Genomic DNA, 12,435 nt, shown 5'->3' with positions numbered 1-12,435 from the left:
GTTGTAATGTTATAACCATTTTGTATAACTTAGAATAGTCATTTAAAAAAATAATTTGCAAGGTTTTAATATTCACATCTGAGATATTTTGGTTATAACCTGCTACCATCTTTGCTAAGGCCAAAACCTTTCAGTTTGGAGTAATGATACAAAATGATACATTTTAAAGCTCTTTTGCTCCAACTTCTGAATGGAGGCCCAAGGCAATGACTTCAGCCTTTAGTGCTGTTAAGTATAGTATTTATTTAGAACCTAACCAAGGTATCACAAGTATAAAATGATTTTTAAAAAGTATCTCACTTTGATAGTATTCTTTTTATAGATATAGATAAATATTACATTGGCAGTATGAATTAAACTGAGAATTTAATTTTAACTTTATTAAATTTATTAAATAGAGTACCTAGATTTTTGGATTCCAAACATAGGTAAACTTAATAATGTTGAAATAGTAATAGTTTGTTAATATTTAAATAACAAAGGTAGGAATGGCCTTTTTAGAAACTAATGTTTCAATTTATTGAGTTGTATTCTTTCCTAGTTCAATACATTAAATACTCTCTAAATTTGGGCAGATTATTAATTTGTTGCCTAAGTTCTATTTTTAGAGCCATTTCCTAGAAAATCTGAAGGCATTCTCATTGGAGAGGGATATATACACACACACACACACACACACACACACACACACACACACACATTTGAGGAGATAGCGTCTGTATTTTATGTTAACATGTGAGAAGTGGTCCTTTCTCAGAAATATTTCAGATGCTACAGCACTTGGCCCTAGCATTCAGAACTTTCCCAGTACCGTTCGTTGTTAGGCTTTAGCTTCCCTGGGAAGATTCCGGCTACAATTCACCCTTTTCATTTTGGTTATTTATTTTATGTCGATGTACATGCTGTGTTGTCTGATGGAATAAGAGCTTGAATTCACTGCCCCCCCGCTACAAAAAAACCCTGCCCCAAATAGTACAATTTTGACAGATTTATCCATCAAAGTACCTGGAGCATTCTCATATCTAGAGTTCAGAATTGAAACATTTGTTTACATTTTTGAGATAGAGATGCTGCCAAACTTGATCAGTTTGAAGTTACTTCTCATCAGTGCTGTTTTCAGAGCTTCGATATTTTAGGAAAGGTGTTTGCATCACATACAAAAAAAAAGGCTAAATTGAAAGATATTATAGTGAAGCAAGTCTTGTGGTTCTAAACTCTTTATTCTGTATTCTGGAGAGCAAAATTATTTTCTTCCTGTTTTTGTGACTACTTTTAGAACTATCTTAACAGCCATGATTGCAAAGGTAAAACGATTTGTTCAGGTATGAAGCTGAACATATATTCCAATTAGCTATTGTAAGAATTTATCATTAGAACCCATGACTCTAAGAAGGCTGGCAGGTACTTTCTATTTTCTTAATTATTGTGTTTTCTAGCCACTGAAGGTAAGGTAAACAAAGTAAAAATACATTAAATAATACTCATTTGTACATATTAAGAATTTAAAATTAAATATCTCCATTTCAACATTTTATTTTTACAGAAAGGAGATTTCCTTTTTTGCTAGTACCAGGGGTGTATATGAAGAATATATTATTTCATACAAAGTCATCTAATGCCTGCAAACTCTGGCAAAATTTGTTTTATGCCCCTATTTGAAATTTTCCTACGCTGACTTCCATCCCTTACTTTTTCTTTCTTTCTTTCTTTTTCTCTTTCCAGTTAGCAGAGTGTAGGACCAGTTTCTTTGTGGTATATTTCACTGATTAGCATTGGGAGAGAATCTAGGACACTAGGGAGAGAAAGCCCTCACTGAACAGGCTCTTGCTAGTTGGCAGTGACCAGCCACCTGGGGAAGCGGCTGCGCTCTGCCTGCCGCGGAGGGAGGGGTGTGTGCTTCCATTTAGGATCATCTAGAACTGACTCACTTTCATTAACTTTGGTCATTTCTCAGTGGTTTTTTAATTTAGATGTTCCTCTGTGTGTCATTTTGTAGTCTGTGCATAGTATGCGGGACCTTTAAATGGTGATTTTAATTCTTTGAAGCTTTGTTCTCCTTAGTTCTTAAAAGTAATTCAGTTATTTCATATAGATGAACAATTAGCACATCGTATGGAAAATAAGCTATGCCTATCCAGGTGAGGGAAGGCCTAGTTGAATTCCTTTACGTGGAACCTAAAGATATGTTCTTTCCTATAAAAAATGGTGTACAGCCTTGAAGTTGGAGCATTTTAGAAATGCTCCAACTTCAAGAGAAAAATAAAAATGGTACCGAGGGATGGGTTTTCCTCTCAGGCTTCTAGGTGTGCTTTTTAGATCTCATTGCACTGAGGACACTTTCTTTTAACCTCTGGGGTATGATTGGGTGATCACCTAGAATGGTGTTCCTTATGCTCTCTTTTAATTATGTTTATCTGTGCTTTTAACAAACCTTAAAAAAAAATTCAGATGTTACAAGTCTAATTAAAGAGACAGACAAAGCACAGTTTATACTGTAGATTTTTTCTGCAGTTCAATTAATCAGCATGTTTTCTCTTTTAATTAAAACCATTTTAGTAAATTAAAGCCCACAGCAAAACACATATATAATTTGTTTGTAATTAGCTCTTAATTGGTGGTAGTTGAAGCTTAGCACCCATGGTTTCTTTCTTCATGATTGCCATTTTATTAGCAGCCAGTCATTAATTAATCTTTTTCTAATTAGCTTATAAAACTGTTGATGGCACATTATTGTAAATGTGATTTTAAGTTCAAAGCTTGTTAATAAGCTTTCTTACTTAGAAGAACAGAGATAAAGAAATTGCTGAAAACAGTACTACAGTTCTTTAAAAAAACTGTCTTTCTGATGGGGACTGTGTAAAGCATCTAACAGCTTATGGTTAATTTTTTAATGCTTTTTTCGCTTATGAATGGAATAAGTTGCTTGAATATAAATGTCTCTATCCAGGAGTGATTTCAACAGTATAACATCTTTTCTCCCCCCTTTGGAATACTGTAATCTACGTATAATTGGAAGCCTTAACAGTCATCATTAAACCAGGTGTTATATAAACTATTCCACTATGAAATCAGAGTTGAGGATATGAATCAAAGTCTATCTTCTCAACCTCATGGACCAAATACAAAATTTTTTTATAAATTGCAAGGTGAATCATACACACACACACACACACACACACACACACATATGTAATATGTCTATACAAATATATCTTATAATGTATTTTAAAAACAGGATTTGTTGGGTTATGCTTTGAAATAAAAACCATTTGGATTTAACTGATAATGAAGTTGTAGGTATAAAAATAAATAATAGGTGTTTGTACAGTTGTGCACACAACATAGATGTAAGTAGTACACAAACATGCAAACCTGTGTGTGCACATTTTAAGATGACAGTGAAATTGGGCTGTTTCCTCTAACAGAGAGAAAAAGACTTGATTTACAGTCAGTGTTTAAATGACTGGATATGGCAGAGCTTATTTGCTGTCCTCAGAGCTTTGGCATCTCAGGTATGACTGTGGAGAGAAAGGTACCAATCCGAGTGGAGACATCCTGAATTTACTATAGCACCTGCCATGTTAAATTGTGATTTGAGTGAAATACATTAGCCACATCATCTTCTTTATTGAAATATACTAGCGATTTCATAAAACTCCTTAACTGCATGGTGTTCTGAGCTGTTAATATTTTTGCAAAGTTTTGAAAGTTACTAAAAAAAAAATAAAGCATCATCAGTCCTTGGAAGTGCTTTTTCTTCTTTGCTTTTTGGACTTTGCATGTTATTTCAACTTTGACTATTTCTCTGCTTGTTTTTAAGAAGGCATTTTGTGATGCCATGCAGGAGACACTAGAAAGGGATAGCTGACAAGGAAAAAATTAAAAATTGGATAAAAAGTAAATGAATAATGTCATATTACCAAAAAGATGAGAGGCTAATTTGTGCCGACTTTTTGCTAATTTTGTTCAAGCCTCAAAATGAGGAGCTGTCACCCGTTCTGTGTAGCACTGATGACAGTGCCAATGATCCATGAAATAAGCTGCCGCTGGCTTTGTTCTGATAAGAATGAACAAATCTGCACAATGTTCGGCTCCCAGAATCTCATTTTCATACTTGCATGCAGGCGAAAAGAAATAAGCTGTTTGCAGGCTTGATTAATCAGACATTGGAGGGGTTTTTGTCTCTTTGATCTCTTTCGTCTCCTAGGTAACTTGCTTGACATTAATGTTGAGCTCGAGTAAAGACAATCATGAATTGTCGACCAAACTGATATAGAAATTAAAGACCTTAACACTTTAAGTGCTCCAGTAATGGTTCCGCTTTACTTCAGAAAACATCTGTTTTCATTTAATTAAAGAACAAAAGAGAATGGCATAAATATTTTTTCATAGAGACCTATTATTCCATCAAAAGTTAAAGTATGATAATTGGTATTTTTAAATAAGTGCCTTGAAAGTGTTCAGAAGGGAGGAAAACTTCATAAATCTGTTACAAGCTAGTAATTCAAAGACGAGTAAAGTATTTTATGAAATGGATAAGAAGTTTACAGGGATGTTAGATTAAGCTGTTTGAATCAGATGCTTCAAGTGATTATCGGCATACTTTAGTAGGGCAAGGTTTAGTGAGAAAAATGAACTTTATTTTGCAAGTTTGTCTTTTAAAAATCTCTACTGTGTTACAAGATGTGCCATTATATCTATTTTACAACCCAATATGATTTACGCATGCTAAACCTGTAAAATTGAAAGGAATTAAAAAAATGTCGCTGGGTGCATTTGCTTGAGGTTATGCAGACGCTTTTACAAATCTTCCAAGTGGCTGTAAAGATGAATGCCTCAAGGGTCCAGCCAGGGCCCTGCTTTTCCAACCAGCTAAAGCCCTTATCTTAAATCCAAGCAAAGTACCATTAATCTTTTTGAAAGACCTTTTATGGCTTTTAATATATCCCAAATTAGAACATTTTACACCCTTGGTTCCTGAAATATGGTGATAAAAAGCCTTTAGAGCTTAATTTTCCTTACCGTTTGCTCTGACCAATTTGCAGTTCTTTGTGATAATGTTTAGACACCTTAATTAAAATGCAGCAAAATATTGGATGTTCTATATGGAAAATGCTGATACTTTGGCTACACATACAAGAAATTCTGTATATATTTTTGTTCGGTTAAAAAAATTTCTTCCCACATTGTGTTGCTATAGTTATCTGATGACCTGAAACCGTTTTTTAATATAAAAACCATTGACCAAGCTTTTATGATGTTTACATTGGGAACGAAGATGCATTTTTCTTTTTAGAGAAGCAAAAGGGGGATTCTTGTGGGCCTATATTGTTTGTTTGTAATACGGAAACGTAGCACGGTATTCTTTTATCTTCTGGAACTTGGGCTGGTCATCTTGCCTGAGAAAACATGTTTCTTCTCAACTGTCTCTTCTATAGAAGATCTCATGATCCTTTCATATTTCCAAATATTTCCATTCTTTTTACTTTCTCCACAGGAATAAGTGAAACATTCATTTTAAGCATGGGGAGGACACAACGTTGATAAGACTTTTCATCATCATTACAAGCTAAAAGATTCTTTCTGTAAAATGCATAGACCAGGCTTGTTTAATGTTTATCAGTTAAAGAACATTTCATTGAACCTAACCCCAGGCAAAATACAGTTAGAAAATATACCTTTCCTACAAACAGGTCTGCTTGAAGGTATTGCCTACGTACCTAATCGTTTACCATATTTAATTAGTCTACAAAGCGATGGAGCCCTCTCATGTAAATACACGTTTCTTACATTGTAATGAATTCTTTTTAACAAGTTTATACTATGTCTTATGTGGCATATGTGCTCTCATTCTTCACTGTGATGCTGATTGTGCTGGGTTTGTCCTTCGTGTTGCTAGAAAACTAAAATCTTTTACATTGTAAGGGTATATGACCATGTTGAAGAGTCCCCATTTAAATCACATGACCACGGTCAGTGCCCAGACACACTGAGACGCTCTTTGGTTTGTCTGTCCCCAAACCAGAAAATCCATACTGGGAAATTTCAATAAGCTAAAAATGTAAGCTGCATCTTAATTTACAACAGTTTTAGGAAATAATTTTGTCACGGGGTTAATGGTACATGGCAAATATAGTTCAGGTCATTTTTGTTTCATGCTCAAAAGTATAGGCTCAATTTACATATAAGATAAACTAGCTGAGTGGAACTTTTGTTAGGGGGTGGTCCTGGCAAAACTATATCATATTTCAAATTTGCATATGCTATCTAAAACATAGGAATATAATTAGACAGTCAAATACTGAGTTCTGTGTTTTATCTTTTGGAGGTGGGGGACAGAGAAGTGACTAAATATCCTACACGAATGTGGAGAGACCCAGCGTACATCTTAAACCCAGGCGGCAAGTTGCATGTTATGACAGTAGACAGTTCATTAGGTGCATTTAGTGTTCCCCTGATGTCCCCCAGCACCTCGCAGCCAGGTGGAATTGTGAGTAGTTCTGACCAGACGGCTTTGAGCAGAAGCGCTGTGTGTCGCTTCTGGACTAAAGCATTAAAGAGCCAGTGTAAGGGGGCTTCCCTGGTGGCGCAGTGGTTGAGCGTCCGCCTGCCAATGCAGGGGACACGGTTCGTGCCCCGGTCCGGGAAGATCCCACATACCGCAGAGCGGCTGGGCCCGTGAGCCATGGCCGCTGGGCCTGCGCGTCCGGAGCCTGGGCTCCGCCACGGGAGAGGCCACAACAGTGAGAGGCCCGTGAACCATAAAAAAAAAAAAAAAAAAGAGCCAGTGTGAGACCCTCTGGCCGTCTCTTCCTCTGCCACAGCACCTTGAAAGCCACGTGTTGAGATGTTGGCACCACAAGATGGAGAGACCTGCCAGTCCACAGCTGACATGAAGTGAAACATGAAATAAAAGTTCAGCCCCTGAGATGTGGGGGTTTGTTTGTTACTGCAGTTTTGACTGGCCTAACCGGACAGGCGTAACTTGACGTTTTTACATTTATGACGAATGAATGGTGTTTCAGTCGATAGGAAATCCATCTTCATGATACATGATTCCAGAGCATTCTTCCAGAGCTTCGTTTTCTCCTTAGATGATGATGCTACAGCCCTTTGATTCTTAACCTTTTTTTTTAGTTGACTTATATGAACTTTTCTGTAATAAAGAACTGGAAATGAAAAGAGAGCCAAAAGAACAGGTCCGGGATTGAAGCGGTCAGATGTAACTGACAACCCCTTCTCCCCAGCTGCCCACCCCCCACCCCCCCGCCTGCCCCCGAAGCCCTCTTTTTAACAGCTGTATCTGCAGCGCCTGCAACAGTGCCTGGCGAAATAATGCATTTGTGCCCTCGTGATATTGGTTGAATGAATGTCGTCCTTGTGAAAAAAGATGCTGCTGCTAGTGTTGGCTTGAGTGTCAGGAAGGCTCCGAGTTGGTCTGCTTTCCCAGGTGGGCTCACAGCCACAATCGACCCTCCTTCCTTCAGTGGCTTTCCTTTTGGTGTCGACTACCTCAGCACGCTGGCTTGATTGTCATATTGCTTCCATTTTGTCATATTGCTTCCATTTACTTACCTTGTTTATGTGTATTCTTTCCTAGACTGAAAAATCAGATCTATTTTTGTTCTCATTTATAAACCCCAGTCAGTGCTTGATGACTGCTTGTTTGTTTCATTCTAAAGGAAACTGTTCTGCAAGATGAGCTGAAAGGAGTGTCGGGCATGTCAAACCTCACTTTCCTAAGTCGGCTTCTCTCCTTAGACACGAGCCCCTGACTGCCTGCCGTGCCTCACTGTTGGCCAGCAGGTCCCTAAACCTTGGGCTGTAATACTTTGACTTGAGAGTAGCTTCTGGGACCTTGCCTCTCGTCCACAAGTCTGCTGGCTACTGAAATGCAGTAGGCTGTGTACAGAGAGAGAAAAGGAAGGAAATACCAGGAAGAGATTTTTAGCCTTTGTTGTTTAACCTGGGTTCTTAACAGATACTTTTGAGCCATCCGTATAGGTGGGCGTTTTTAAAATCAGAGCCCACCAAAACTAGGGGATTACCATGCCTGTCCTGGAGACGCTCGCCGAGGAACAGCTCTGTGGCCAGAGAGCTGCACCATAGGTTATGGCACAGAAGCTGAAGGGCTAGAGAAATACAGAAATAAAGACTTTGTTGGGTTGAGTTAGAGAAGTCTTCCGGGGGTGGGGCTGAGAGGAGGCTTTGTTCTGCTTCAGCCTTCTAGCACTGGCGCAGATGGGTGTAAGGGGGGAGCATGCGCGCACGGGCGACTGGCAGAGGGAACACTTCGGTACTGTGGTCCTGGTGCCCCGCCTTTTTGCCTCTTGGCACCTCTTGTATTCCTTTTTCTATCAGTGAGTGACAAGCAATTGCCCATCACACAAACTGTGTTTATGAAGTAGTAATTAGCTTTCCTGTGTTTTATTAATCACATCTATGACTGCCAATCTGAGCTTCTGATCAGCGTGAGATAATGGGTACACCCATACTGAGTTTCTGTAATTCTAGCCCAGAGCAAAGAAACTGGATGTCTCTGTCAGCCTGTGCAGCCTTATCGGGGTAAATTCCTGTCTGGCCTACTGAAATGCTGAAAGCGCTTCAAGATCTTCATCCACAGCCCTCGTGGACCCTCGACGGGCCTTAGTGTGGGAAGGAGTTCCATCTGGGAGACTGGGAGGCTGGTACAGCTGGGATAAAGGTCTGTGGGAGGTTAGGAGAATAGGGGCTAGCTACATCTTTGCATTTGTTGTAATTCGGTGGTTTTGGGGGCCGAGCATAAGAATTTCTATTCTTAGCATGTCTAAAGCAACGCTGACATGGGTTTCATACCCACAAATTCTCGAGTATTTGTATCACTGTAATTCTTGTATCAGCTAGAATATTTATTTTCACTTTTCCTCCTGTGTAACCCTTAGCTTGGTGTAAAAATTGCCAAAGCGATTGCCTGCCACAACTTTGTAAAAGCCAAAAAGGATGCTGAAAATTCACAGGTTGCTCGAAAAAAGAAGAAACTTGCCTGGGGGTGAGTTCAATATTTTTTAAATTAGTAATTCTACTAAATTCATAGGAATTACAGAAATCCTGTGATGTATTTGTTGAATCCAGTTTGTGTGTAATTGTTATTCATTTTATTCTTTGTATCTTTGCTGAATGTTTATCAGATTATAAATACGGAGGCATTTCTTCCTCCTGTTTGATGTTTATTTTGTAATTGATGGAGTATGTGAAAACTTTTTAAAATTTATTTTACTTTGGCGCTTAGTAAACATGTTACTTCAGGAAAGTATTTAGAAATAAATTGGGATTTTCATATTCTTCATTTTAGGTTTGAAGCAAAGAAGAGGTGGGAAACCAAAAGCAACATGGGATATATGTGACTTGCCAGAGTTCTTCAAGACCTTTGAGACTTCACTTGAGTCTTCAGTTGCTTAATTTACTGAAAAGATTTTCCTGTTCATGTTAACTATGTCGGGGAATTGATGGAAATAGAAAAAAATAAGCATAAAATTTGGAAGTTGATTATCAAATCTTTTTTTCAGTCTTTTTCTAAAGAGCTCATCCTGCTGAAGTGAATGAAATGGAGCATTCTGTTATTTGTACAAGAAATCTAAGCATACATACAGGAAAAAAAAAGATAGGATTTTATTTATTTATTTATATAGACCTCCAGTATAAAATCAATTTTACTTTTCATCCACTTGGTGTAGCATAGCCAATGAGCTCCTTGTACTTTCTTATCTGTACTCAGTGTAACTGCACTTACTCTGGAGCTGTGTTTTTAAGATTGGCATTTGTTTATAATGGATTAGTCATAAGTGCAAGAAAGATACTGTCTTTATAAATGACTTTATCTTAATGTTATAAAAGTAATTATTGGTTCTTTATTGGAGACAGTAGAGTTGATATTTCACAGTCACATAATAAAAGGAATTGATTAATTTTTGTGTACCTTCAGATTAAATATCACAGTTTTTAAAAAGGACAGAATGTAGTATTTAGAGGATGATTTAAATTCAAGTGTTCTGCCTGGAAGTGTCTTCCTAAATCTCTCTCTCAGCCATGTCATTCCTTAAATTATGAGATAGTTCTTAGGAGAGAAATTGGTTTAATAGTATTAGACAGTTATAACTCAAGACAGTGTAACTCTGAACCTTCTAAGAACAAACATGGTTTGATTATTTTTATTCCTCTTCCCCGTTACTCCTGGAGAGACTGAGTGAATGAATGAGGATAAAGGGGATTGGTGCCCTGGGAAGTGGTTTTCACTGAAAGTGTGTTTCGTAGTCCTAACTAGAAGGGGCTTTGAGAAATTGTCACAAGCTGGTGGACAAGACCACAGCTGGATGTTGTGATTTTCTGGGTAGGCCTAGGTATTTTGGCACCTCCTCTTGGTGCTCAGTGGAGGTAAAGAACTGCTAATTGTGGTTTTCATCAGGTCTCTTCCCTTCTTCAGCCTTCATCAGAGGTTTCTAGCTGTCCGATACAAACTTTCTCTAGGCTGATAACATAAATTCAGGAACATAGAAAATGAGTCATGATGATATTATTATTAGTATTATTATTATTTTTTTAAATTTTATTTATTTATTTTGCAGTACGCGGGCCTATCACTGTTGTGGCCTGTCCTGTTGCGGAGCACAGGCTCCAGACACACAGGCTCAGCGGCCATGGCTCATGGGCCTAGCCACTCCGCGGCATGTGGGATCGGACCAGGGCACAGACCCGCGTCCCCTGCATCCGCAGGCGGACTCTGAACCACTGCGCCACCAGGGAAGCCCTATTTTGTTATTTTTAGACTTACAAACAGTAATCAAATTTTACTTATTTATGGTGGCATTTTTTTTCCTGTGTTCTGGAATAAGTGAGCAACTAATTGCTATTTACGAGAACAAAAATAATATCTTGCTTCCACTTAGGTGACAAAAGTCAGTATAATAGAGAAAGCAAGATTTTAGGAGATTGTGTACCTTCTTATAGAATTCATAATGGAGAGATAGACTAAATATTGGAAAATCTAATATTTTATGATATAATATTCCCTGTTGGGTTCTGTGGATATAATCATACCCTGCTTAGCTACAGCATCTTATTTCAAACTCCTTATAGGTGAATACAGACTTAGAGTATAGGAAATTTTCCTCTAAAAAAAATCCTTCATGGGGGAAGTATCCACTACACAATCCAGTGGTTTTGTCTGAAACATGGAAAATGTTCACTTTGAGCAGGCAGGTAGTATGAGTATTCTCATGCCTAGGGCCCCAGCACAGGCATCTCCCTGCAGTCCCTTCCCCACTTTCCCCCTGGATCCACTTCCTTAGAGCAGTGAGTGACCCCTGCAGGCACATCCCCACTCTGCTCGTGCTGAGGCCTTGCCAGAGTGGCCTCCGTTAGGGTCTGATTTGGGAGCCCCTGAACCCAGAGTTCCCCTGACTCTTCTTCCGCCTGCTCCGGGGCCAGCGGTTGCCCAGGGCCCCCACTCAGAGGTCCCACGTGGATGGGAGCTTTTTCCCTGAGTAGATGGCATTATGGTGGAATTAGGTAGCAGGGGATTCATTTGATAAGAGGAGCCATGACGCCTAAGGCCCCACTCTTCGGGGCCTGGGTTTTGAAAGGCTCTAAAACAGTGCAGCCGAGGAGGGGGTGGGAGGGGAAGAGGATTTGAGGGAGAGGAAGGGACTGGTTTTCTTGGGTTAACCCTGCCGGCATGTCATTTGGGAACACTTTACTTTTAATCTGTTTTCATTTGAATTAGACATTTTACTCATGAAAGCATTAAAATGGGGACATTATTCTTAGAAAACCCAGGTTGCCCGCAAAGTGTAGTCATTTGTCCTCTCCGTCTGGTCACAGTGAAATAAAGATTCTTTTTGGATCAGTAATAACTTCAGTTCCTGAAGCTTTAACATGTGCATTTACTACCACCAGAATGACTGAATTAGATTAGTAATGTAAACGTCAGGTATTGTTAACCGAGATTAATGTGTTTCAGGCCATGGGTATGGCATTAATGTAACTACAGTTTACTGTTTGAGTACTTCAGGCTAAAACACTTTACTAAAGAACAGTAATTTTGAGCTTTGCAGCACTGGTTCTGAGAAGTAAAGTTGATAGTGCGTTCTTCTTTGGGAGCCCTCAGGATGTTTCTGATTTTCAGCAGAACATTCTATTCTTTCACCAAAAGAAGAGTTTGAATATATAATCTCAGGTTTGCTGTAATTAGTTCTGATGACAGACTTAAATACCTTGCCCAAAACTGTAAATCAGTAGTTAAGCAGGTTTTTGCAACTGATCATAAATCTCAAAACTCCATATTTTAAACGTGCTTATTGTTTTTTAGAGAGACAGCTAAGGGAGGAGCAGACCAAGGACAGGAATAAAATGTTACCTGAACTTGACTAACAGCTTAAAACCTCACCTTTAAAATCTGAT

The 12,435-nt window shown here is 38.5% G+C and overlaps 1 protein-coding gene across 2 annotated transcripts in view; it reads left to right on the top strand.

Annotated features, from left to right (window-relative positions):
* FAM204A (family with sequence similarity 204 member A) overlaps positions 1 to 9,533 on the top strand; it is a 31,948-nt gene extending 22,415 nt beyond the window's left edge. For both annotated transcript variants that reach the window (XM_079698788.1, XM_079698787.1), the window contains exons 7-8: positions 8,922 to 9,028; positions 9,332 to 9,533. In XM_079698788.1, the coding sequence (XP_079554914.1) occupies positions 8,922 to 9,028; positions 9,332 to 9,383 (159 nt within the window). In that variant the 3' untranslated portion in view covers positions 9,384 to 9,533. The remainder of the gene's footprint in view (positions 1 to 8,921; positions 9,029 to 9,331) is intronic.
* The last annotated feature ends 2,902 nt before the right edge of the window (positions 9,534 to 12,435 follow it).

Source organism: Hyperoodon ampullatus (genome assembly GCF_949752795.1).
Source record: "Hyperoodon ampullatus genome assembly, chromosome: 1".
In the NCBI taxonomy this organism is placed as follows: domain Eukaryota; kingdom Metazoa; phylum Chordata; class Mammalia; order Artiodactyla; family Ziphiidae; genus Hyperoodon; species Hyperoodon ampullatus.
Note: the sequence above shows the minus strand (reverse complement) of the source record. Positions and strands in the feature narration are given on the sequence as shown.